This window comes from Chenopodium album, chromosome 20 (genome assembly GCF_948465745.1).
Source record: "Chenopodium album chromosome 20, dcCheAlbu1.1, whole genome shotgun sequence".
NCBI classification, from domain to species: Eukaryota; Viridiplantae; Streptophyta; class Magnoliopsida; order Caryophyllales; family Amaranthaceae; genus Chenopodium; species Chenopodium album.
The window spans coordinates 39637315-39660866 of NC_137853.1; the positions used below are offsets into that span (position 1 = coordinate 39637315).

The 23552-nt window shown below is 33.8% G+C and overlaps 4 protein-coding genes across 6 annotated transcripts; 3 read left to right on the top strand and 1 right to left on the bottom strand.

Moving 5' to 3' along the window:
* Positions 1-248: 248 nt before the first annotated feature.
* On the bottom strand, positions 249-2872 carry LOC145597815 (protein LIFEGUARD 2-like). The gene is made up of 4 exons (XM_081654061.1): positions 2342-2872; positions 1725-1838; positions 834-991; positions 249-745 (listed from the first exon to the last, which is right to left on the bottom strand). The coding sequence occupies exons 1-4, from the start codon at positions 2583-2585 to the stop codon at positions 539-541; spliced, it is 723 nt and encodes a 240-aa protein (XP_081510187.1). The 5' UTR covers positions 2586-2872; the 3' UTR covers positions 249-538.
* Positions 2873-12654: 9782 nt separating this feature from the next.
* LOC145598804 (ETO1-like protein 1) lies at positions 12655-17819 on the top strand. Of its 2 annotated transcripts, XM_081655192.1 has the most exons (6): positions 12655-13096; positions 13520-13584; positions 13695-15407; positions 15729-16020; positions 16597-16906; positions 17433-17819. In XM_081655192.1, exons 3-6 carry the CDS (start codon positions 13870-13872, stop codon positions 17651-17653), a joined length of 2361 nt encoding a protein of 786 aa, XP_081511318.1. In that variant the 5' UTR covers positions 12655-13096; positions 13520-13584; positions 13695-13869; the 3' UTR covers positions 17654-17819. The 2 variants fall into 2 exon arrangements, with proteins under 2 accessions (XP_081511318.1, XP_081511317.1); XM_081655191.1 differs by having other exon boundaries at positions 12655-13584.
* Positions 17820-20267: 2448 nt separating this feature from the next.
* Positions 20268-23544, top strand: LOC145599338 (putative protein phosphatase 2C 51). Of its 2 annotated transcripts, XM_081655733.1 has the most exons (5): positions 20268-20903; positions 22082-22166; positions 22257-22412; positions 22523-22697; positions 23087-23544. In XM_081655733.1, exons 4-5 carry the CDS (start codon positions 22531-22533, stop codon positions 23367-23369), a joined length of 450 nt encoding a protein of 149 aa, XP_081511859.1. In that variant the 5' UTR covers positions 20268-20903; positions 22082-22166; positions 22257-22412; positions 22523-22530; the 3' UTR covers positions 23370-23544. The 2 variants fall into 2 exon arrangements, with proteins under 2 accessions (XP_081511859.1, XP_081511860.1); XM_081655734.1 differs by lacking the exon at positions 20268-20903 and having other exon boundaries at positions 21926-22166.
* LOC145597224 (putative protein phosphatase 2C 51) lies at positions 20636-22522 on the top strand. Its single transcript, XM_081653373.1, has 5 exons — positions 20636-20903; positions 21459-21678; positions 22082-22166; positions 22257-22412; positions 22484-22522. Exons 1-5 carry the CDS (start codon positions 20636-20638, stop codon positions 22520-22522), a joined length of 768 nt encoding a protein of 255 aa, XP_081509499.1.
* Positions 23545-23552: the final 8 nt, after the last annotated feature.

Consider the following 23552-nt stretch of genomic DNA (forward strand, 5'->3'; position numbering starts at 1 on the left):
AACCTTGCTTACACTCATTGATTACTTGCCTTGAACTAGGCATAATGTTTCTGTAACTTGCTGTTCCTCTCCTATATTTCACAATCTACTAGCATTTCTAATTCACATGGACAGATTCATACAATAATTAAGAATTTTCAACAGAAATCTTGGTCAGCTGGAAGGAAACTTCCGCAGTTCATTTGTTTGAGTAAACTACATCCTTTCCCTTTCAGTGGCACCATCTACCAAATCTGGCATTACCGACATCGACAAAATACATCCATCCTTTATTAAGGCCCTTTCCTTTGTAAAGGCCTAAAAGTTAACACAATGCATCAAAGAGACAAGATGAACTTGCTTCACAATTGAATGCATTTTATACAACACGGGCTAAATAAAATGAAAACAGTATAAATTGGAAAAGAAATTAGTGTACAATTTTGCCCATAGTATCAATTTTTCTCCTGCTAGAATAACAAAATAACTATGTACTTACAAAGTGGGAACATTTTTTTTTTTAATGGGCACAAAGGCAAAAGTTTTAAGTTTCTCTCGCCTAACTGTCAGCAGCTCTGAAAACTGATAGCAGAGAAAGGAAGAGGTTGATAATGTCGAGATACAATGCCACAGCAGCCCATATATACTCGTCATAGGTGTATCGCTTGATGAGGTTATCTGTGTCATAAACGATGTAGCCACAGAAGATGATGGATGCCACACAACCATAGATCATCACACCAATTTTGCCCAATGGAAAGAATATCTGTAATGATAGAATTTAGCATTTTCAGAATGTTGAACAAACTTGGAAAGGAAAAAAAATAAAACTAAACAGCTGAAGAGCACTCTACCTGAATCAAAGAGAATATGATTAGCACAATCAAAGCTCCGAACAAGAAGGGACCAAGAAAATTGAAGTCATGGCCTCTCTTTGCTGCCCAGAATGTGTACGCAGTGAGACTTAGAACCACTGCAGTCGTCAAAATCACAGACTCCAAAATAACTTTCCCTGTCCATTAAAAAGTTTTAGTGAGTTTAAGCACACCAAATTAAGCTAGTTTCTTGCATCACATGCAATAACCTATTCAGAAGGTAAGTTTAATAAAACCAGAACAGATTGCCAAACAGAAATTAGATAAGAATGACAATAACTTAGACAAAACGGCAACAAAAATAAGTCTGGTAAATAGGTAGGCAGCTAATACATTCAATCAGTCTCCAGCATTGAACTATGTCCCATGGAAACCTCCTAGTTTTTTATGTCATCACTTCTTTTAATGCACACAAAACATCGGTTAACATGTTATATTACCGCCAAATTAAGTTTGTACAGTTAGCTACCGAGATATGAATAGATTCACTTGGACAGTAATACAAAGCAATGTGAGTGTATATATGTTCGTCTACAATTCATAATACTAAATGAAAATTTCACTTTTACTGTCCCAAAATCCCAGTATCAGATTCTCAAAACTAAGCAAGTAATTGCAAGGAGTGCATTATATCATTAAGACATCAAAGAATAATTGATAATGGTTGCTTGCAAGAAAGTAATCCATCATTACCACATATTTAACCTACTAAAGATACTCAAACAAAGGCAACTACTTGATCAAAAAAAACCCACATAACATCAAAGGAAAAATTTGTCAATCTTGCTTCAATCAAATTTCATTTATCATCCATGGCAGAACGAAAACTATTATCAATGAAACGATACGAAACGAGCAAGGAGAACTTACCGCTAGTGAATGCACATGTCAACCCAATGGAAAAGGCAAGCGAGATAGTGAAGATCCCAAGCAGCAGATAATTCACCGGATGACTTTGATGATAGTAGTACAATGGACATAGCACTACAACACAATAATCACACCAAATTAGCCACACCATGAAAGCCTACCATTCTAAACAGTTCTTCAACAAAAAATTCACAATAAAATGAGCAATTAATTAATAAGATCATTATAATAATCACATTCATCATTTAGCAAAATCATCAAAATAAAATTCATTAATTGTCATACAATGCCTACCCAATTCATCTGCAACAACATTACTAAAAATGCTAATCAACCCACGAATTATCATCCAACAACTAGTCTAACATTCCAAGTTTCCAACAAAACATAAAAAATGATGCCAATTCCATTTAATTCTTTTAATGATTCAACCAAAACCATATGAAAAATTAACAGCAATCAACCCAATTCAATCCCCCAACAAAAAAAAACAAAAGAACCCCAGAAAAATTAAACAAATACCCAGTTCAATCCACCAACAATACAATCAAATTCCAACAAAAATAAAAATCACAAACAACTCAGAAAACCAATAAAAGGGGTTAGACAAAAATTACCAATAAAAGGGGTAATGATGAGAATGATATAACAAGCGAGACCACCACTACTAGAAGTAAAGAAATGAGCAATTGGTTTATACGAAACAACAATAGCACCAACAACAATGGTAGCAAGCAATTGTACTGCGATGATTGAGTAAACTTTTCGAATAAAACTCCATCGAAGTCTTGGGTCTTCAAGCATCACAGGGTAAAGTTGTGATGATCCTCCTTCAATATCATTTTTCCCAGATTGCCACATGATTTCTACTGTAACTTCTTACTTGATTTTAGATGAGAGAGAAAATCAGGGGTTTTAATTGGGTTTTCCTGGGTATTTGGGTTTGGGTTTTCTTGTAAAATGAGAGAATTTGGTGGGTTTTATTGAGAGAGAAAGCGAAACGAAAGTTCTTGAGAAGTCTTCTACTTCTACCGTTCTTGTGAAGGCGGTGTTAGGGAGAGGATCATGAGGTGGAAGATTCTGGAAATGTGCGTTAAAAATGAAATTAAAAATTAAAGTCAAGATAAAATGGAATTATTAAAGATGAAATTCTAGGATTTTCTTTCAAAGGTTAGAACTTGTAAGATGGCTAAAAGCTAAATCCATTATCTATATATTATTGCAATATTGCAAAATTGGATTGTTGTATGTATACGACGTCGTACATCATTGATTGAGATTGGACATGTATTTTCTTTTTTTAAGGTACTACTATAACAGAAATACAAGAATACTAGGATATCCCAATCGCTTCGTATATTGGACACATGTAGGGCCTGTTCTGATTGACTGAACTGAACTGAACTGAGCTGAGCTGAGCTGAACTGAACTGAACTTATTAATTAGTGATTTTTAACTACGGATTAGTGGTCTTTGATTATATATTACTATACCTATGTGTATATACAAATGTACTATTTCATATGACATAATTATAAAATTTATAATATAATTATAAATTTATGGAAAATATATTAAAAACTTGAAACCTCTAAATATTTTAAACACATATACTATTTAATTTTAAAATAAAATAGTATTATGACAAAAGAACACAAAACACTTACATGTAGCAGAAAAGCAGCTATGGATATTGTCCGACAAGAAATAACTGATCAGATATGGGAGTCAGTTCAGAGGAATGCCGAGGTAATGGAGGAGCTTGGTGGACAAGAAGAAGACGAAGAACTAACTGACTATGAAAATTAGTTTAAGTTGTGTAGTACTCTAATTTTCTCAATAAGATTAACAATAGAAATGTGTATCAAAAAAATAGAACCATTTGAACAATGAATTGTATCGATATTATTATTATTATTATTAATAATATTAATATTAATATTAATTATTGTTATTATTATTATTATTATTAATTATTGATTATTATTATTGGTATTATTGTTATTATTATTATTATTATTATTTATTCATGATTATTATTATTATTTATTGATAATAATAATAATAATTATTATTATTATTATTATTATTATTATTTGTTGCGTCGTTGTAATAAGAGCTTAAAAGAATGAAATTTGGCTTTATATCATTAGCAATATCATTAGACATAAGAGCTGAACTGAACTGAACTGAACTGAACTGAACTGAACTGAACTGAATTTCAACGGAAGAGAACAGGCCCGTAGTATAGAGAACTAACAAATTGGTGGTCACGGTCTCACGGACTCACGGGTTGAGCCGTGTGTGGTTGTACGAGTAAATTGTTAGCGGGTAAAAGTTAGCTGTCATATTAGTTGTTGATAGTTTTCGTGTTCTACGAAAATGGTTGTTGGAAAAATATAATTAAAGTCATTTACTCCGCATATGTTTTTAAAGGTAATATGAAGTATATATAAGGAGTACGAGGTATGAGTATAATTTTAACAAACATTACATGTACTTGGCCGACTAGTTGATACCTTTGAAATTGTAATTACTACGTAATATGTTTAATGTTATCCGAATGTTACCAACTCGTAATTATCTATCTATACTATATATTAAAAGGCGTATAAAACAAAGTGTACGTGCCATGTGGCGCTCTCCTCCATATGTTTTCATTACATGTCAAATGTCTTCAATGGATGATAAAAAAAACGTTACCCACGAGATTCCAACATACAACCTCTAATGGTAAAACTAAGGCCACGTTTGGTAATTGGCTTTTTAATGGCTTTTTGGTTGGCTTTTGGCTTTTGGCTTTTTTAGGTGGTCAAACAGCCAAAAAATGTGTTTGGTAATTGGCTTTTTAGTCAGCGAAAAAGCTAGCTTTTAAGCCAAAATGAAAAAGCTGCTCTGAGTAGCTTTTTTGTTGGCTTTTGGCTTGTTGGCCCACAAACTATCTAATAAACAGCCAACAGCCAACAACTAACAATTAATTTACCACACACTTTTATAAACAGCCACCTTAAACAACCAATTTCAAAAGCCATTATAAACAACCAAACATTCCAGCTGGTCAAACAAGCCCAGTGAACCAGCCAACCGCCAACAGCCATTTGCCAAACAAGGCCTAAGTGTCTTACCATCAAGCTACATTACATCTATGTTATTTTTTGAATGCAACATGTTAATATTGAATGCTAATATGAAGAAACTTTACTCATAAACTAAGTGTCTTACCATCAAGCTACATCACACTTACAGAAACTTTACTCATAAATTAAAACGTACTTTAGCGCAATACCATGTAATGATCCGGGGCATTGCCCGGGCCTAAATACTAGTGTTATCTTTAAATGTTGAAGTAATTATGAAATTCTAATAGCTTATAATAGTGTCAAATTTTCAAATTAAAAGAATAAAGAGGATTGGAAGAAATATTTCACTAAAACATTTTTTTTATTTAATTTAATGTTTATACATTCCTTGCTTTATTTTTTATTTTTTTTTTTAAAAAAAAGGAGAAACACCTTTATTTTGTAATTAAAGAATCAAATAGAATTTCTTCAACTTAGCTTGAAAAGTTTATTCAGCTGTAGAATGTCTTAGAAGTTGGGAGAAGACAGTACCAATAGTACTCGCGAACTAAATAAAGGAAGGAGGAGAAGTCGAAACCAAAGGGAGGTTGAGGTTAAATTTGATCTTAGTTTAAGGTCTTGGTGTTTCTTGGTTTTGGCTCTTTAGTTACACCATTATTGAACATTATAAAGAAAACTTGCATCGTTGCATGTCAAAAACAACGCAATCATATGGGCTTAATTAGATATGTGATTTTCAATGCAAATTATAAAAAGTATTCAATATAAAATAATCACCAAACAAAACTTAAGTCTATTTGTAAGGTTTGCAATTTGCATCTCACAACTTTGAGATTGTGGAACCAAACCTCAATATAAGGCTATAAGCACTTGGGATAGAGATACGTGATTTATTTACGTACCCTTTCCCCCCACTCTCAAAGAACCTAGCGCGCAAAACCTGGGTCAGGTGAACTTGTGAGAGGATCCAACTTGATATAACTCTTCTCCTTACCTTAAAAGAAAATAAAATACTAGTAAGATAATTCAATACAATTATCGCCATGTTTTAAAAGAACTACTTAGATTCTTTTTCCTTCACCTAAAATAAGGGTAAATTGGTTTAATATATAGCTTTGAGATTAAATACAAACTAGTTTTTGGCCCGGACGATGTCCCGGGTTATTGCTTGTCTTTTCAGACAAACTTTTAAATAAATCGGTTAATATACTTATTTTTTTCAAAAAAAAAAAAAAATCAATATTGAATGTTTAATTTGTCAATTTGATTAGACATTAAAGGGAGGAAACTAAAAATTTCATATTGGGAATATTTGATGCCCATCAAATATTACAAAATTTCAGCGGTGAATTGAAGTTAAAATTATAAAATGAATTTAAGGCTTGCTTATTAATTGAATACAAAATTATAAAACAATATATATTAAGTAAATAATACAAAGTTGCAATATAAGAAGTGTTACAATCAAATTAGAAAGTTACAACACGTAGTTTAAATCACTCTATTGAGAACAATAATTATTAAGAGGCATTGATTGTTTGATGTTAAATTCGTCTTAAGTTTATTAAGGATTCAAATTATAACTCAATCATAAATTTGATTTGAATTTTGACATTTAGGGCCTGTTCACATTTACTTAATTTCAGTTCAGTTCAGCTCTAATCAGTTCAGTTCAGTTCAGCTCAGTTCAGTAAATGTGAACAGGCCCTTAGTATATATAGATGAATAGGTCTTGACATGTCATTATATTGCTTATGTGGCGTCAAATACATCAAGGGAGAGATGACACATGGCAATACCATGTTATACCACTGAGTTTTAATAATATTATTATAGATAATAATATGTGACATGGCAACACATGGCGAGATTGTCGACACGTGGCAAGATTGCAATCCATACCATTGAGTTTTGATATATATATTGATTAGTTGGCCAAAAGGCGCAAAATATATATTTTTGACAGTAGTTTAATAAAGTCTAAATTTAGTTCAATAAAGTCTAAATACATTTTGTATGCTGGTGATTAAATTGTAATTAGGTTAAATAATAAGATAAAAGAAACATAACTTTATTAGAATCATAAATTTCATCGAGTTTTGTTGCAAAACAAATTCATTGGGAGTGCGTGTGGGTTAATGATAAGAGAATCATCACCTTCAAATTGGTGCTTACTACTTCGTTCTTCTTCATCAAAGCTAAACAACTTAACCTTTAGAGCAAGTAATCGCAATTGAAAAAGTAATTAAATAGAGCATAAAAGAACAAGAAGTCACTTAGCAACTATGAGTCTTTTAGCAATAAAAGAATAAATATCGTGAGAATATTAAATTAAAACAAATAATTGTAAATATCTGAAAAATACTCATAAATTAAGACTTCAAATCCGGGTGTTAATATTCAATTATGTACGAGTAGATGAGAAGTGTGCACATGAGTACACGAGTCGTCGATCCCAAACCAAGTAGCTGGTCATCAAATGTCATAAACAATACACAACTAGCTAGTTTACATGATCAATCTTTATGCAGCCTCTACATTATTGAATTTTTAATTTTCAACTTACTTTGCTGAATTGCTGGGATGGAGTGTTAACGTAATACTTGTAAATCATACATACATACACTTATATTTTTATACCCATCCATACCACTTAGGTCAAACCTTATTTATGTGCAACACACACAATTGGATGATATCAACGTATACCATATACCCGTAATCCATAGAGGTCGGAGATAAGAAGCTTGGCCGGACTGTAATTTGTGGCTAGTTCGCTGATGAGCTATGAATCTATGATGCACTTAAACAACTAGATGTACAAACCTTAAACCTTAGAGAGATTGTTATATATTCTCGGGTGTACTGCACATTCAACTAATTCGAAGTTAGTTTTTGCTCTTCATTTGATGATTAAATGAAAAACAAGCATCAAATGAGAACAAAATATTTATGGATGTATGGTATACCCGAGTGTATAAAAAAAATTCCAATGCATGTTATGACTTACCTGAAGACCTGTGGTAATGGTGTGTACATTTGTTTAGGTACATTTAGTACTGTCAAAACAGTTTGACAGTTCGGTTTCGGTTCGGTTTGAAATCGGTTCGGTATTTAATCGGGTCGGTTTGGAATCGGTTTAATTGTCTCACGGGTCGGTTTTGGTTCGGTTTAAATAGTTATCGGTTCGATTCGGTTTCGGTTTATTCTTAAACGGTTTTAATTCGGTTCGGGTTGTAAACAGTCCGGGTAGTAAATGGTTCGGTGCAGACGGGTTGCGGTTTGTTAACGGTGCGGTGTAAACGGTTTTTATCCAGCTTCAAACAGTTTCGGGTTGGAAACGGTTTCGGGTTAGAAACAGTTCGGTTCTTTTTTGGTTTAGTTTATAACTGGTTCGGTTCTTTTTCGGTTCAGTTTTTAACTGGTTCGGTTCAGTTTATAACTGGTTCGGTTCTTCGATGGTTTAAGTGTTTAACCACTTTAACGTTATTCATATCGGTTCCATTTCAAGTTTACTAAATTACGGTTCGGGTCGGTTTTCGGTTTCAAAAAATAAATTGTTTATCGAGTTGTTTGGATTCGGGCAGTTAAATGGTTTTGGTTTGAAATTTGATAGTACTTGCTAACCTTTTGCGTTCAAAAGTTTTATATAAAGTCGCGAATCATTTCATATTTAGGCATCATATTATAAACAAATTCTCATTGATTTTATAAATACATATTATGTTCTGTTTCAAGTTTAGTCATACTGATCTTACTAGTTATATTCCCGTCAAAAAAAAAGTTTGTAAACAGTTCGATTTAATTATATTCCCGTCAAAAAAAAAAAATCCATTTAATTATATAAAAAAGTTTGTAAATGGTTCGATTTAGAAGCGGTTTGGTTCATAAACGGTTCGGTTTATAACCAGTTCGGTTTACAATCAGTACGGTTTTTAAATGGTTCGGTGCAAACAGGTAGCAGTTTGCTAACAGTTCGGTGTAAGCGGTTTTTTTGCCAGTTTAAACGGTTTCGGGTTGGAACCGGTTTCGGGTTAGATACGGTTCGGTTCTTTTTCGGTTCGGTTTTCTTTCAGTTCGGTTTATATTTGGTTCGGTTTGTTAACGGGTTCGGTTTTTATTCGGTTTAACATTATTCGGGTTGATTCGGTTTCGGGTTTACTAAAATACGGTTCGGGTCGGTTTTCGGTTTCAAAAAAATCGGTTTTTAATCGGTTCGGTTCTCATTTGGGTCGGTCGGTTTCGGACAATTAAACGGTTTCGATTTGAAATTTGACAGCACTAGGTACATTTATAGACAGATACTTCAGTGGTTCAATTCGTAAATATTACGGGTATGAAGTATTACATAAATGACATGCTTTGCAGGTAATCTGATTCCTTGGCATCCAAACCCAATATAGAAAATGTACAATTGAATACTGTTGACACAATATTGCGTGCGTCAAGCCATGAGCTACTTATGTTAGAAAGAATGTCCTGACACAACACATCCAAACTTTACTTGACTTGACCACCAATTTTAATTCAAGACACCGCATGTGAGTATGTGACTAGTAATTAGGTCTACTCTCTTATGCACGTGGCACAACTCGATACCACTCAATGTCATCTTTACACCTCTACTTGGTCACTTAATTTGAAAAACTCACACTACAGAGTATGAGTATAAAATGCGCACAAATGTACTACACATTTATTGCCTTGAGGTTTAGGTCAATCAATATATACTTGTATTTAGTCAAACTTACTCCTTTCTCTTAATTAATTCAAAATTTGTCCATATAGAATGGAGCTTGAGGTTGAGGTCCCCTGTATAAACTTTTTTTTTGGGGGGGGGGGGGGTATATACTTGTATTTAGTCAAACTTACTCCAACGGCACAAAAACCACCATTTGAAAAGTATCGTCTCGGCGTCTCCAACGGCTATAATAATCGTTGGGCTTTTTGTACATGCAAGAAATGATTTTGTTGAGTTTTGTGCGCTATGCTGGCCAGTCCATGGGCCCAGCTTAGCCCTTTATAAGAGACGAGCCCAATTTTATTTTAAATAAATATTACTCCAACATATTTTTCACTACTTACAACTAGAGTTGTCAATTCGTGTAAACGGGTCAGGTTTGAGTCGGGTTAATGTGAATCGAGTCATATCGGGTCGGGTTAATGTCATAACATATGTGGGTCGGGTTCGGGTTGGATCATGCTTGAGTCGGGTCACGTCGGATCTTACATCTTATCGGGTTTAGGTCGGGTTACATTCGGGTCGGTGAAAAATAGGTCGGGTTAAATTCGGGTCTTTACGGGTTTAAACGAGTTAGGGTCGTTCTCGGGTTCGAGTCGGGTTCGGTTTAAGTCAATTATTTAGGGGTTATAATCAGGTCGGGTCATTCTCGGGTTTGAGTCGGGTTCGGTTCAAGTCAATAATTTGCGGGTTATAATCAAGTCGGGTCATTTCCAAGTCGGGTCATTCTCGAGTTCGAGTCGGGTTCTCGGTTCAAGTCAATAATTTGCGGAAAACATGTTTCATCCCTAAAAACATGTTGTGAAACTAACCTTTTAAAATTCAAAGTGAAATATTGAAGGAATAGAGTTAGGATTCAATTTCCGTTCCAATTATAACATGAGATAACGACCTATACATATTGATTCAATAACCAGTCGGGTTGATTCGGGTCAGTTTTGTAATAGGTCGGGTTGAAATTCGAGTCGGGTTGTACCAGGCCGAGTTTATTCGGGTCGGGTTGAATTCGGAACAGGTCGAGTTGAATTCGGGTTTTGACGGGTTAAAATGGGTTTAGGTCAATTTCGATTCAGGTCAATAATTTACGGGTTACATTCGGGTTGGGTCGTCTCTAGGTCGGTTTATGTTCGGGTTCGGGTCTCAAATACTCGGGTCAACTCGGGTCTAGGGACGGTTTTATGTCGGATTAGGTCTCGGGTTCAGACGGGTCAGTTAATAGGTCGGGTTAGGGTCGGTATTTTGGGTCGGATCAGCTTTTGACAGCTCTACTTATGACCCTTTATTCGGCTAAAGATACTTTAATAATTGAATAATATACTTCAATTTGCAATGGAGTATTTTACGAATAGATAACCATAGAAGTTTACAGTATGAATACAAAATTTAACAAATAAGTACATATCAAACTACCGAATCTATTTTAGATTGGTATCAAACATTATCTGAACTTCTTCTGTCTAAAACAATACATGTAAGTGTCTCAAATTAATAAAAGAAAATAGAGATAATTAGTTAAGGCTAAGATATTAGTTCTCCTAATAAGTAATAACAATCAGACAATTAGTGGAATCGAAAAAAAAAAAGTTACGTATAAGTTCTCCTATTAATCTTTTATCATATGATTTTGAGATGACAATATATTTGCTCTTATGAATTGGACAACATCTCCTATTGAATGTAACTTATACCTTTATTTAACATGTTTTAGAATGAGAAAATAAGACGGAATTTGAGAATTAGCCATTAAGGATTCTCGCAAATGAAACAATGATCCACAAATGAAGGGAGGTTTTTATTGTTTGTTTAGTTTTTTGTTTTTTAATAGCTATAACAAAAAAACATATCCTTTTTTACATCATACATTCACACAAGTTATACGTAGTATAATTCAAGCTACTTTAATAATGTCAAGCTAAATACAATAATCACATCAATAAGAGAAAAAACCCACTCACTAAAGTAAAACTTATTCCAATCCAATCAACCTACTCAAATAAAACTATGCAAATTGAGAGTAACCTTATCCTATGTTAATATAAGTATATCAATAACTTACTTAAATCAAAGATATACAAGAAAATTAAGATTAGTTGCACCAAAGGCAAGAACATACAAAACAAAGTTCCTACTATTTGTATTTTTCCTGAAAAAAAATGAACATTTTCACATTACCATATTGCATCACAAAAATGTAGAGTATAAGAAATTGATTGAAGATGACAGTCGGCTAACTCCCATCACCATCTTTTCTTGTTCATCTATGGGAATCATACACATGTGAGAATAATTTCCACTCTGTAATATCAATATAATTATTAAAATAATTTACTTTATTAATTTTATTTATTTATTTTCTTTTATATGCCATTATTATGTGTTAATCCAACAATCATCGAAGTCAAGGTGGCCCACTAACACCATTTCATATTGTTATGTGAGTGGGGTCCACAATCCTTGCTGTTCCACATGCAAAAACGTCGTCGTTTTACCCTTACCCACCTCACACACTAATCAAACACCACGGCATCACATCTCTAACGTTTATTGCTCGTTGCATTTCTCACCCAACGTATATAATAATCGCATTAATTAATCATAGTTTTAATAATTGCATGAACTTCTTTTTCTTAAATTTTACGAATTACGTATTTTTTTTGGTATCTTGTAGATGTTTTTGATGCCAACTAATTTAGATAATTAAATAAAGCCCTTGACATGGAACTCTTTATATATCACTCTATCACATGTCACTAATTTTAATCAGTCGGATTAAAACAAAATACTCAAAAATAAATCTCACATACATTATTGTCCTGTATTCTGTCCTGTCGAGTAGACAAATACGAATACGAATACCTCTAATGTGTTGTCTTTTTCTGCAGTAAGATTGTCACCTTCCAATATTGAGGTTGGAAGTTCAATCCCCACTAGAGACACTTTGAGAGTGGGGATCCTTTACCCTTCTCCCTCATTCTCAAAGTATCTAAACCGCAAATAGCGGACCAAAAAAATCTAAAGATTCAAATTTGATCAGGGTCTTTCTCCTTACCTTTAAAAAAAAAAAAAAATCTATTTTATTTTATTTAGTGACATAATTTCTGTAGTCTAAGGTCTGACCAAACGCAACAGTAAACTGCAAATCTTTTCTGGGTTTCCCCAACGGAAGAAATCAAATTTGTAAGGTAAAGTGAGCAAATTAGCAATAGAAAAAAATGAAATAAATAAAGGAGGGAAAAACAAACATATTATACTGTAATTAATAAAGCTAAAAACTTTTTTCAATTCAACCAACAAACAAAAAGGGGAAGATAAAAAAAGTGAGAAATTTCTTCCTTTGGATTCTCATTCTATTTTCTCTCTCTCTCACTTTGATCTCACGCCTACAAGCTCATTTCCCCATTTTTCGTACTGGGTTCTCTTAATTCAAGCTAATTAATTTCTGGGGTTACTTCTCTTTTCTTGTTTAAGCTCCAATTTTTAATTTTCTGGGTTGTTTATGCAGCAACAAATCAAGAGATTTCTGGGTTTATCTCCTCCATTTTGTGGATTAGGTAAAAAAAAATTGGTTGGCTTTAATTTATTTGAAGTGGGTTTAGTTTAATTTGTTCTTATTTAGGTTTCTGGTAGAGATTCTTTTGGTATTTTCTGGGCTTATAAAAGTGTAAATTTTCATTGCAAAGTGTATGTAAAACTCTGTAAAAAAAAAGTCCCCCTTTTTATTTTTTCACTATTTATGAGTAAATTAGTTCAAAATTTGGTGAATTTTCAGTAAAAATTTCACGTTTTTTTGGTAGTCATAATTTGTGATTTATAAGAACCCTAAAGTCTAGATTCTTCCTCTAGCTGAAGAGCTAAGAGGAAGGTTTAACATTGTGGAGATCTGGGAATTGTTCCGTGCTCTATGTCCTATGAGGACATTATTTAATTCTGAATCTTGTAAAGAAACACATTATCTCAATGTTCTAAATCCACAGTCATGGCTCCAAGTTGAGAGAGGAAAATTTTCTAAGGTAGCAGCTGCTCAAGCATCTACCTCAGTGTAAGTTGCAATTTCTAAGTTTTGTTTTATTTTTGTAAGAATTTTTAGAATTTATTTTAGATGATTTTTGGTTGTTTTGTTGATTGGTAGTTGTAATTTGGTATTTGTAGTGGATCTCTTATCAAGGTTCCTGAACCACCTATTGTCGCGCACTTTAAGCCTCTTGATTATGTACAAGTTTTAGCTCAAATTCATGAAGAACTCGAATCGTGTCCGAAGAATGAGAGATCAAATTTGTATTTACTACAGTTTCAGGTGTTTAGGGGACTAGGAGAGGTTAAATTGATGCGTAGGAGTCTTAGGACTGCCTGGCTTAAGGCTAGTAGTGTTCATGAGAAGATTATATTTGGGTCATGGTTGAAGTATGAGAAGAAAGGGGAGGAGATTATCTTTGATCTACTTGGCTCTTGTAGTAAATGTGCTAGAGAGACTGGGCCGATTGATGTGGCTTCTGAACTTCATGTTGATTGTAGTTCACGGTCCTCTGAGGATGCGTCCATCAGTGGGAGTGAAAGTGCTGAGACTGTTGTTTTTCGGATTGGGAATGAGAGAGTACACTGTGACAGACAAAAAATGGCTCGTCTTTCAGCTCCATTTCGTGCTATGTTGAATGGTTGCTTTACTGAATCATACTGTCAGGAAATTGATTTCTCTGAGAATGATATATCAGCTAAGGGTATGGAAGCAATCAGTGCATTTAGCAAGGCTGGGAATTTAGATGAAGTCTCTCCAGAACTACTTGTAGAAATATTGATTTTTGCTAACAAATTCTGCTGTGAGGGCTTGAAAGATACATGTGATCGAAAACTTGCATCACTTGTTTCCTCCAGGCAAGATGCAGTGGATCTTCTGGAATGTGCAATTGAGGAGAATTCTCCAATACTTGCAGCCTCATGTTTGCAAACTTTTTTACATGACCTTCCTGACTGTTTAAACGATGATAGGGTTGTGGAAATTTTAGGCAATGCTAACAGGGAACAGTTGTCTATTGTGGTCGGACAAGCCTCATTCTCACTCTTCTGTTTATTAAGTGAAGTTTCCATGAGCCTTGATGCTAAGTCTGACACATCTGTGTTATTCTTGGAACGATTGGTGCAATCTGCAAAGGATAATCGACAGAAAATGATAGCTTTTCATCAGCTAGGTTGCGTGAGGCTTCTTCGGAAAGAATATGATGAAGCTGAACAGCTTTTCCAGAGAGCTGTTAAAGAAGGCCACACATACTCAATTGCTGGTCTGGCTAGAATAAGTTACAATAAGGGCAAGAAAAGTTGGGCGTTTGAGAAGCTCAATTCTTTAGTTTTATCATCAACTCCCTTAGGATGGATGTACCAGGAGAGGGCCCTCTATTATGAAGGAGATAAGAGGTGGGATGACCTTGAGAGAGCAACAGAATTAGACCCAACACTTACTTATCCATACATGTATCGGGCTGCTACCTTTATGAGGAGACAAGAGGCTGAAGCTGCAATTGGAGAAATAAATCGTGTTCTTGGTTTTAAACTAGCTTTAGAATGCTTGGAACTCAGATTTTGCTTCTATCTAGCCCTAGAGAATTACGAAGCAGCCTTTTGTGATGTTCAGGCCATTCTCACTCTTTCTCCTGGCTATCGAATGTTTGAAGGCCGTGTTGCAGCTACCAAACTTCGTATGTTGGTGCGTGAGCACGTCGAGAAGTGGACGACTGCAGACTGCTGGTTGAAGTTATATGACAGGTGGTCTTCAGTAGATGATATTGGATCCTTATCTGTAATTTATCAGATGCTTGAATCCGATGCAGCAAAAGGTGTCCTGTACTTCAGACAGTCATTACTTCTCCTAAGGTATGCTCTATCATATTCTGACTTTAAATCTCATGGACCAGCATTAAAGGGGCATTTTTTGCACTAGTTTTGTCTTGGTCGGTTTATATAATCGTGTTTACAGTGCTGTAGGATTTTTTAAAGCGGCATTTTTTGCACTAGTTTTGAAGCATTGAAATGTTAAAATTTGTAGATTGCGTGCTTTATGATACGGAAACTAGGAAAAACATGGCCTTGCCTTACTTTAAAACTTGGAAACTAGAACACGGTGAAGTTTTACATTTTGGGACATACGTGAATGCTGGCTTGGTTTTATAGGCATCTAATTCTGTTCTCAACCAGGTTGAATTGTCCTGAAGCAGCCATGAGAAGTTTGCAGTTGGCTCGTCAACATGCTTCAAGTGAAGATGAGCGTCTGGTTTATGAAGGCTGGATATTGTATGACACTGGACACTGCGAGGAAGGGCTTCGCAAGGCAGAAGAGTCGATAAAACTCAAGAGATCATTTGAGGCTTTCTTCTTGAAAGCTTATGCATTGGCTGACTCTAGTCAGGATCCATCATGTTCTTCAGCTGTTATTACACTTCTTGAAGATGCTTTGAAGTGCCCTTCAGATAGGCTGCGAAAAGGTCAGGTATGGTTTTCTTGGCATCACCCTTCTTTTTTGGTCAATGTTCAATTTGACTGGGAAGGCCTGTACACATTACTTCTGTAATCGAAATTGATCTTTGCATAGATATAAATTCAAAATCCGTTTCTTATACTGCTTTGATACCATGGTTTCATCTAAAATGTGTTCTTAGAGGTATTTAAAATTGTCATTCTGTTCATCAAATGTGGTTAAGCTTTCTATATCTGGCCCTCTCCATGGCTTGTGGACATTGTGGTTGTAGCTGTAATTTCTTCAACATAATTTTATCTTTCTTCTGGCACTAATACCTAATCTTTGTCTTTTTATCTTTGCCAGAAATATTACATAAGATTGAGCTAACAACTGGATTTATTCTTTATAGTATTAATGCGATTGAGTGTACTATGAATTAGCCACAGTTGCTAGTGTGTTTTATTTGATGGTCCTTCCAGAATTGAACATAAGCTAAATACTCCTAGGTTCTCTCATTTCTGGCTAAACAGGACATTTAAACTGCTTGAGTACACGGAGTCATTATTTTCCATGTTTAGTACATTATAATAAATGCAAACATGACAGGCTCTGAACAATCTTGGGAGCGTCTATGTTGACTGTGGAAAATACGACTTGGCAGCTGACTGCTACGTTAATGCCCTTAAGATCCGTCATACCAGAGCTCATCAAGGCCTTGCTCGAGTTCATTTTCTCAAGAATGACAAGAATGCTGCATATGAAGAAATGACTAAGCTAATTGAAAAGGCGCAGAACAATGCATCTGCATACGAAAAGAGGTCAGAGTACTGTGATCGTGACTTGACCAAGGCAGACCTGGAAATGGTTACCCGATTAGATCCACTACGAGTATATCCATACCGTTATCGAGCTGCAGGTAATACATTTTGCTTGAACTTCTGCATAATAGAACTGTAGGGACCTAAGGGAATGGAATGACGTGATAGGTTACAAGTCGTCTGTCTTTAAAGAAAAAAAAGTCCCAGGGCAAAGACAAGATAGCTATTGGAAATCTCTGATTGTGTCTTAAACTCTCAATAAAGGATTATGTAAGGTGGTGTTGGGGGCTTGTGGCTTATTTGATTCCGGTTTGCCTTTTCCTATGTTGTGGTTCAGTGTTTGAAACTTGAAAGTAGTTTCCCTGGTTGACCTTCAGATTTGTCTTACAGTAGTAGTTTATAAGTTCCAACCAACAATAGTGTGGAGTAAGACACTATGATCTGATATCCTTTACCAAAAAATCATATTAAAGTAGTTGCTCAAGGTACCTCTAATTTCTGTTTTGAAGCACTGAATTGATGATAATGGATTGAAGACATTCTGTGGTGATCAGATGCTATAACTAGTCATATAGATCGCTCCTTAAAACATGCAATACTGATTTCTTTGTTATTTTGGGACAGTGTTGATGGACAGCCACAAAGAGAAAGAAGCCATAGAAGAGCTCTCAAGGGCGATAGCATTCAAAGCTGATGTCCACCTGCTGCATTTACGAGCAGCATTCCATGAGCACATTGGTGATGTCATGGGCGCCCTCCGGGATTGCAGAGCTGCTCTTTCTGTTGATCCGAACCATCAAGAGATGTTGGAGCTTCATAGTAGGGTGAACACCCATGAGCCCTGACCATTCTACAGAAATTTGCATGTTCATTTCTTGTAAATTCCCAAGCATATGTATTCGAATGAGGTGTCATTATTTTTTATGCCTCAAGTTTTGTAACCTTTATGTTCAGTGTAGTGTATTTAATTACAGTAAACAGGAAATGAAGAAATTCTTATAGCTTCTGGAAGGGCTGTTACCATTGATGCATTCGCCGCATCCTAAAAAGTGTTAAAACCCAACATTTTAATCAACACTAATTCTTAATTACTCTAATTACAAGTATCACACAATTCATAAAAAAACTATGTGATTTTCCAATAAGAAATATATTTTGAATACAAATTATGTACTCTTCAAAATCGATTCACTACAATAATGTACCTAAGCAAAGGTTAACACCTTTTTCATACAAAATCATTTCTCGAATTTAATGTTTACAATTTCCATAGGAGTTATTTAGAGATCCAATGAGACTGCAAAGTTTACATAAATGCTCCCCTTAGAAAAAAATTGTTTAAAAAATTATTTAGCCTTTGCATTTAACCAGCTTTGTTAGGGACAACTCATGTGCATTAATGTTGATCATAGCTGCCTTAACATAGGAGTGGACTTTGTTACACATATGCATGTCTAGTTGACAATGGAATTGGATCACGTTTTCCCCTGAAACCAATAAAATTAGTATTGTATGAAATTCGCAATATTTTTAATACACATTTTGATAAATGATGATTAAGGTGACAATCAAAACGTGCAATCACTAATTCGTAAATCACTATAGTGATTTTTCATCACTAGCTATGATACGGGTAATTAAGTAAAACATTTTTGAGTAGGAAGACTACTTACACGATACATGAATTAACAAGAAGCTACTTTTTAAGAAACATGAACATGACACGACATACTAAAAGACTGTATTATTGTACACATACGAATATGAATACAAACACAAGTACACAACCAATTTTCCAGAATTTGGAGTAGGGAAAGTTTTATTTTTCACCTCTCAAGTTCGTCTCTTCAAGGTTCTGGAGGATTTTATCATGAAAAAAAAGTGTGAAATTGGGGTAAGTCTTCAAAAGCTAACTCCTTTCCTATCTAATTATGATTTCTTGCTCATTTGATCTTCAATTTTCTATGAACTGTGGAATCCTGAATTCATTCATATAACTTTTCATGTATAAGTTATCTTGTTGACACAGAGTATTTCTATATGAAATTCATTGAGAAAGTTGGATTGATCAGCTAAACTTTGGCACTATTCATTGTTATTAAGGTTGAATCTTGGAAAATTCAGGGTTTTTTATTTTTTATTTTTTATTTTTTTTTGTGTGGGAGTTCATGTAGGGGACTTAGGCCTTGCTCTGCTCTGCTCTGCTTTGCTCTGCTGAAATTTGCTCTGCTCTGCTTCAATCTGCTCTGCTCTGCCCTGCTCTGCTTAAAATTAATACTTAATATTGAATTATTATAATAATAATGTATATTTAATAAAAATAATAATAAATAATTAATACTTAATGATAATAATAATTAATATTTAATAATAATAAATAAATAAATAATATTTATTAATAATAATTAATATTTATTAATAATAATACTTCCTCCGTTTTCTTTTACTTGCAACACAGCCTTGTGGCACGTGTTTTGAGCTCTGGTTTATGTAATGTAAATGGACAAATTTTTCATTATAATTTTTACAAATGATACTTAACTCTATTCTAATTTTCGTGTAAAAATTATATTGATAAAATCGCTCGTTTACCCTCACTAATCATCTCCTAAAACTGCGTGCTTAAAAAGTGTGTTGCAAGTAAAAGAAAACGGAGGAAGTATATAATTAATATTTAATAATAATAATAATATAATTAATATTTAATAATAATAATAATATAATTAATATTTAATAATAATAATTAATATTTAATAATAATAATAATTAATATTTAATAATAATAATTAATATTTAATAATAATAATAATTAATATTTAATAATAATAATATTAATAATAATATAATTAATATTTAATAATAATAATATTAATAATAATAATATTAATAATAACATAATTAATATTTAATAATAATATATTAATAATAATATAATTAATATTTAATAATATTAATATTATTAATAATAATTAATTTTTAATAATAAAATTTAATGATTATAATAATAGTAATAATATTAGTAGTAGTAGTAGTAGTTGTAGTAGTAGTAGTAGTAATAATAATAATAATAATAATAATAATAATAATAATAATAATCAAAATAATAATAATAATATTTAATATTTAATAACAATAATAAAGCATTACAATTATTATTATAGTATTAGTAGTAGTAGTAATAATAATAATAATGAAATCTGCTCTGCTCTGCTCGGCTCTACTTGCTCTGCTTCAATCTGCTCTGCTCTGCCCAAAAGCTCAAAAGAACAGGGCCTTAAATTTACTACTAGTATTTTACTTCATTGAATATCTAGTGGATGGTTCTTAGAAGGTTTTTAGAGTTTCATGATTGGTTGGTATAGGGTTTCGGTAGGATATAGGCTTAGGTCTTGTTCTGTTCGACTTATTTTCACTTAATTCATACATAAGTTCAAACAAAATAAGTCAAATAGAATTGACAGATATAAATTAGGAGTTTATTTGTTCTCTGTATGTGGTGTATGTCTGCATAGCCAATTTTGAGAACTTCTGACTTATGTGGTATATTACTTGAATTCAAGAAGTATTGTGTACCGATGAATTCAGTCCTTGGTGTTAGAATTCGTGTGTGTTTTTCGCCACCTTTGGTATTTCTGATTTCTTGTTCAATTACATATATATCGGGGTTTAATCAGTTTTTTGTTTTTTGTTTGTTTTTTTTTTGTTTTTTTTGTTTTTTTTTTAAATGAATGTCCCAATAGATCAAAACTAGATGTGTCCCATGCTGTTCTTTGTAATCATAATAGCAGACCTGATAATTTGCAGATAGCTTCACTGTGTTTTTGTTGATGGAGAAGTTCAAGATTGAGTGCATTTTGGTTGGAGTTCTCTTTAACATTATAGTAGGATGCTATGGAAGGTCTGACTTTTGTATGAAACTTTACAAAGAAGGCGGTGCTCCAGCTGTTCTTCAATCTCCAGAATGTTCCTTTGAGTATATTCATCCTAAGAACCCGAATCATATAACTAAATGCCAGTTTGCTTCACTAAAGGGGAGAAGGAAGTACCAAGAGGATCGTGTTTTTTGTGATCTCGATATGCAGATTGATCTTCTTGGTAATTGCTCATTGTTTGCCTCTTCATAGTTGACCTCCCTTGCATTTGTATTTCTTTTTATTGATACTCTAAAATGTCTTGTGAATACAGTGCATAGTTACTACGAAGTATATTTTAGTCAAAACTATATGTCATAGATACCTACAAGTTATTATTTCTGCTTTAATAAACAATACCAAATGATGCATGATTTAGTTATAAATTTTCAACAGGATACCAATTGTGAAATATATACTTCGTATAAAGCTATGCATAACCATCCATGTGATGCCTTCCAACTTGCTTCTTTTGCTCGAGACAGAATGTTTTACTTTCCTTCTTTGTTGTCACGGGGAATTATCATGGGGCTGATGAGTGTGAGCTGATGCACTAAAAGATGTTACCATTTTGCTTCCTATTATGATATGGACATCAGCATGATTATTTATGATGATGCTCAATTTGATCACCTTGAACCTAAAAAATTATACTCCGTACAAAGTTTCTGTTGGTAATGGGACTAAAAACAGAAGAAAGCAAATAAAGGAGAAATCATAAGATTCAACTTTGACGCAGGTAACTTAGGTCAAGAAAACATGAAGATTGGTGTAGCGGCAGTGTTTGATGGTCATGGTGGAAAAGAAGCCAGTGAATTAGCTGTTCAACTCCTTCCTTACTATATTCAACTTCACATTAGTTTTTTAAGTCAGAAAGAAATGGAGCTCTTTGAAGACGGGCACCATATGGCTTTCCCATTGGAAACGGAGTTCAACTCCTTGGAGACACATCTTAGAAGGTTCATATCAATATATATAGGATGTCAGATCAGGGGACGCTTTGGATTTAACTTGTTGGCTTGTTTTATTTGTTTACTGATTGCATTTTTTATCTGTCTTTTCTATTTTTTACAAAATATATAGGCTTCGTTCTTATGAACACTGACTCTAGTCTGAACTAGTTGATATTATTGACCTTATCTGAAGTTATTCCTAATTTTTTTACTGTTGTTTTGTTGTGGATGTGGCTGTCCATAATATCTTAACCTTTTATGTCTGTTCTCATGATTTCACTGTAAATTAAAGGTGCTCAATAGCACTTTTATGCTGAAATCTGGAACTCTGTTGCATTGTAACTTTGACTCATGGTACATAATGACTTTGTACATCAGATTCAAGTGATCAATTTGTATTACATTTCAGGCGCATGAATGAATCAAAGACAATGGAAATTATACAGGAAGCAGTTCTCCTGGCAGTTCACGACATTGATTTAACATTTTCTGAAGTTTGTTCTGCTATCTTTATCTAAAACCAGATTAAACTTTATGAAAAATTCTGTGTGTGAAATTGATTTCATTGTTCATCCAAAATGCAGGTGGCCTTAAGAAAACATTTGCTATCAGGAACAACAGCCACAGTAGCTATTCTCGTGGATAATGAACTGCTGATTGCAAATGCTGGTGATTCAAAGGCATTCTTATGCTCAGAGATGATACAAACCTGTGAATCTGTGATGATACGATCAACAAAAGTATGTTGGCTATTTGGTTTCAAAGATTTTGACATTGATGGACTGCATTATTTATATTGCATCTGGTTCAGAAATTTTGGATTATGGTTTATGTATGTGGACTATTATAGGTACTTCCATGACCAGCCTTGAAGTCATAGAACTAACAGAAGATCATCATCCTGATAGAGATGATGAAAATGCCCGTGTTACAGCTGCTGGCGGGTTTGTTTCTCTATTGGGAGTGCCTAGAGTCAATGGTATCCTTGCTGTATCACGAGCCATTGGTGATGTGTACTTAAAAAGGTAATTATGCCCGACACACTTTGCTTTCAGTAGTTATGCCTTGAGTGAAGGTAACCTTAGATTCATTGTGTCCTTGTCACTAAGAAAAAACTTGCTTTCAGAGTTTCAGTACTCCAATGCAAATATGCTCTTTTGTTTCTGTAAGTGAACATCGTGACTATGCACAAAAGGGAAGTAAACGTAGACAAGTTAGGAACCCCAGTTTCCGGTACAACCCCTTAAAAAACTTTAACTAGCAAGCTGATATCCACTTCTTCAAGTGTATGATAGATTTAATTGCTGTATCTTATGGCTTGTTATCTAATTGTGAGTTGCATGAATGGTTACATTATATTCCTCATACCGGTAACATAATAAAAATGATTATTTTTTACTGTACTCCTATTCAGGTATGGGGTGATAGCAGAACCAGAGGTTAAATGGCACCATTTGGATGCAAGTGAAGTCTTTCTGTTGGTTGCATCTGATGGGATCTTCGAGGGATTGAACACACAAGAGGTTTGCAGACTTTTGCACGAAGCATATTCTCAGGATGGAAACCAAATGTATTCGAGATCATCCAACTGTCAATCCTCATCATGGGCTGAGTGCATTGTGAATAAGGCATATGAGAAAGGCAGCACAGATAACTTGTCTGTTCTAATTCCCCTAAGAAATAATGTGGTTGCTTGAAATTAACTGAAAAATTCAGTCTACCGAGTCAGTTTAAGAAATCATACATCAATACAGGCTTGTTCAGTATCTTAGCCATTTTTTTAAAACAGTGACCAAATAATGTAGATTCTAATCTTCAGTATTTATTATTGTGCATTCTTTGAAATATTTAACCAATAACTGAAAACTGACATCAGTATC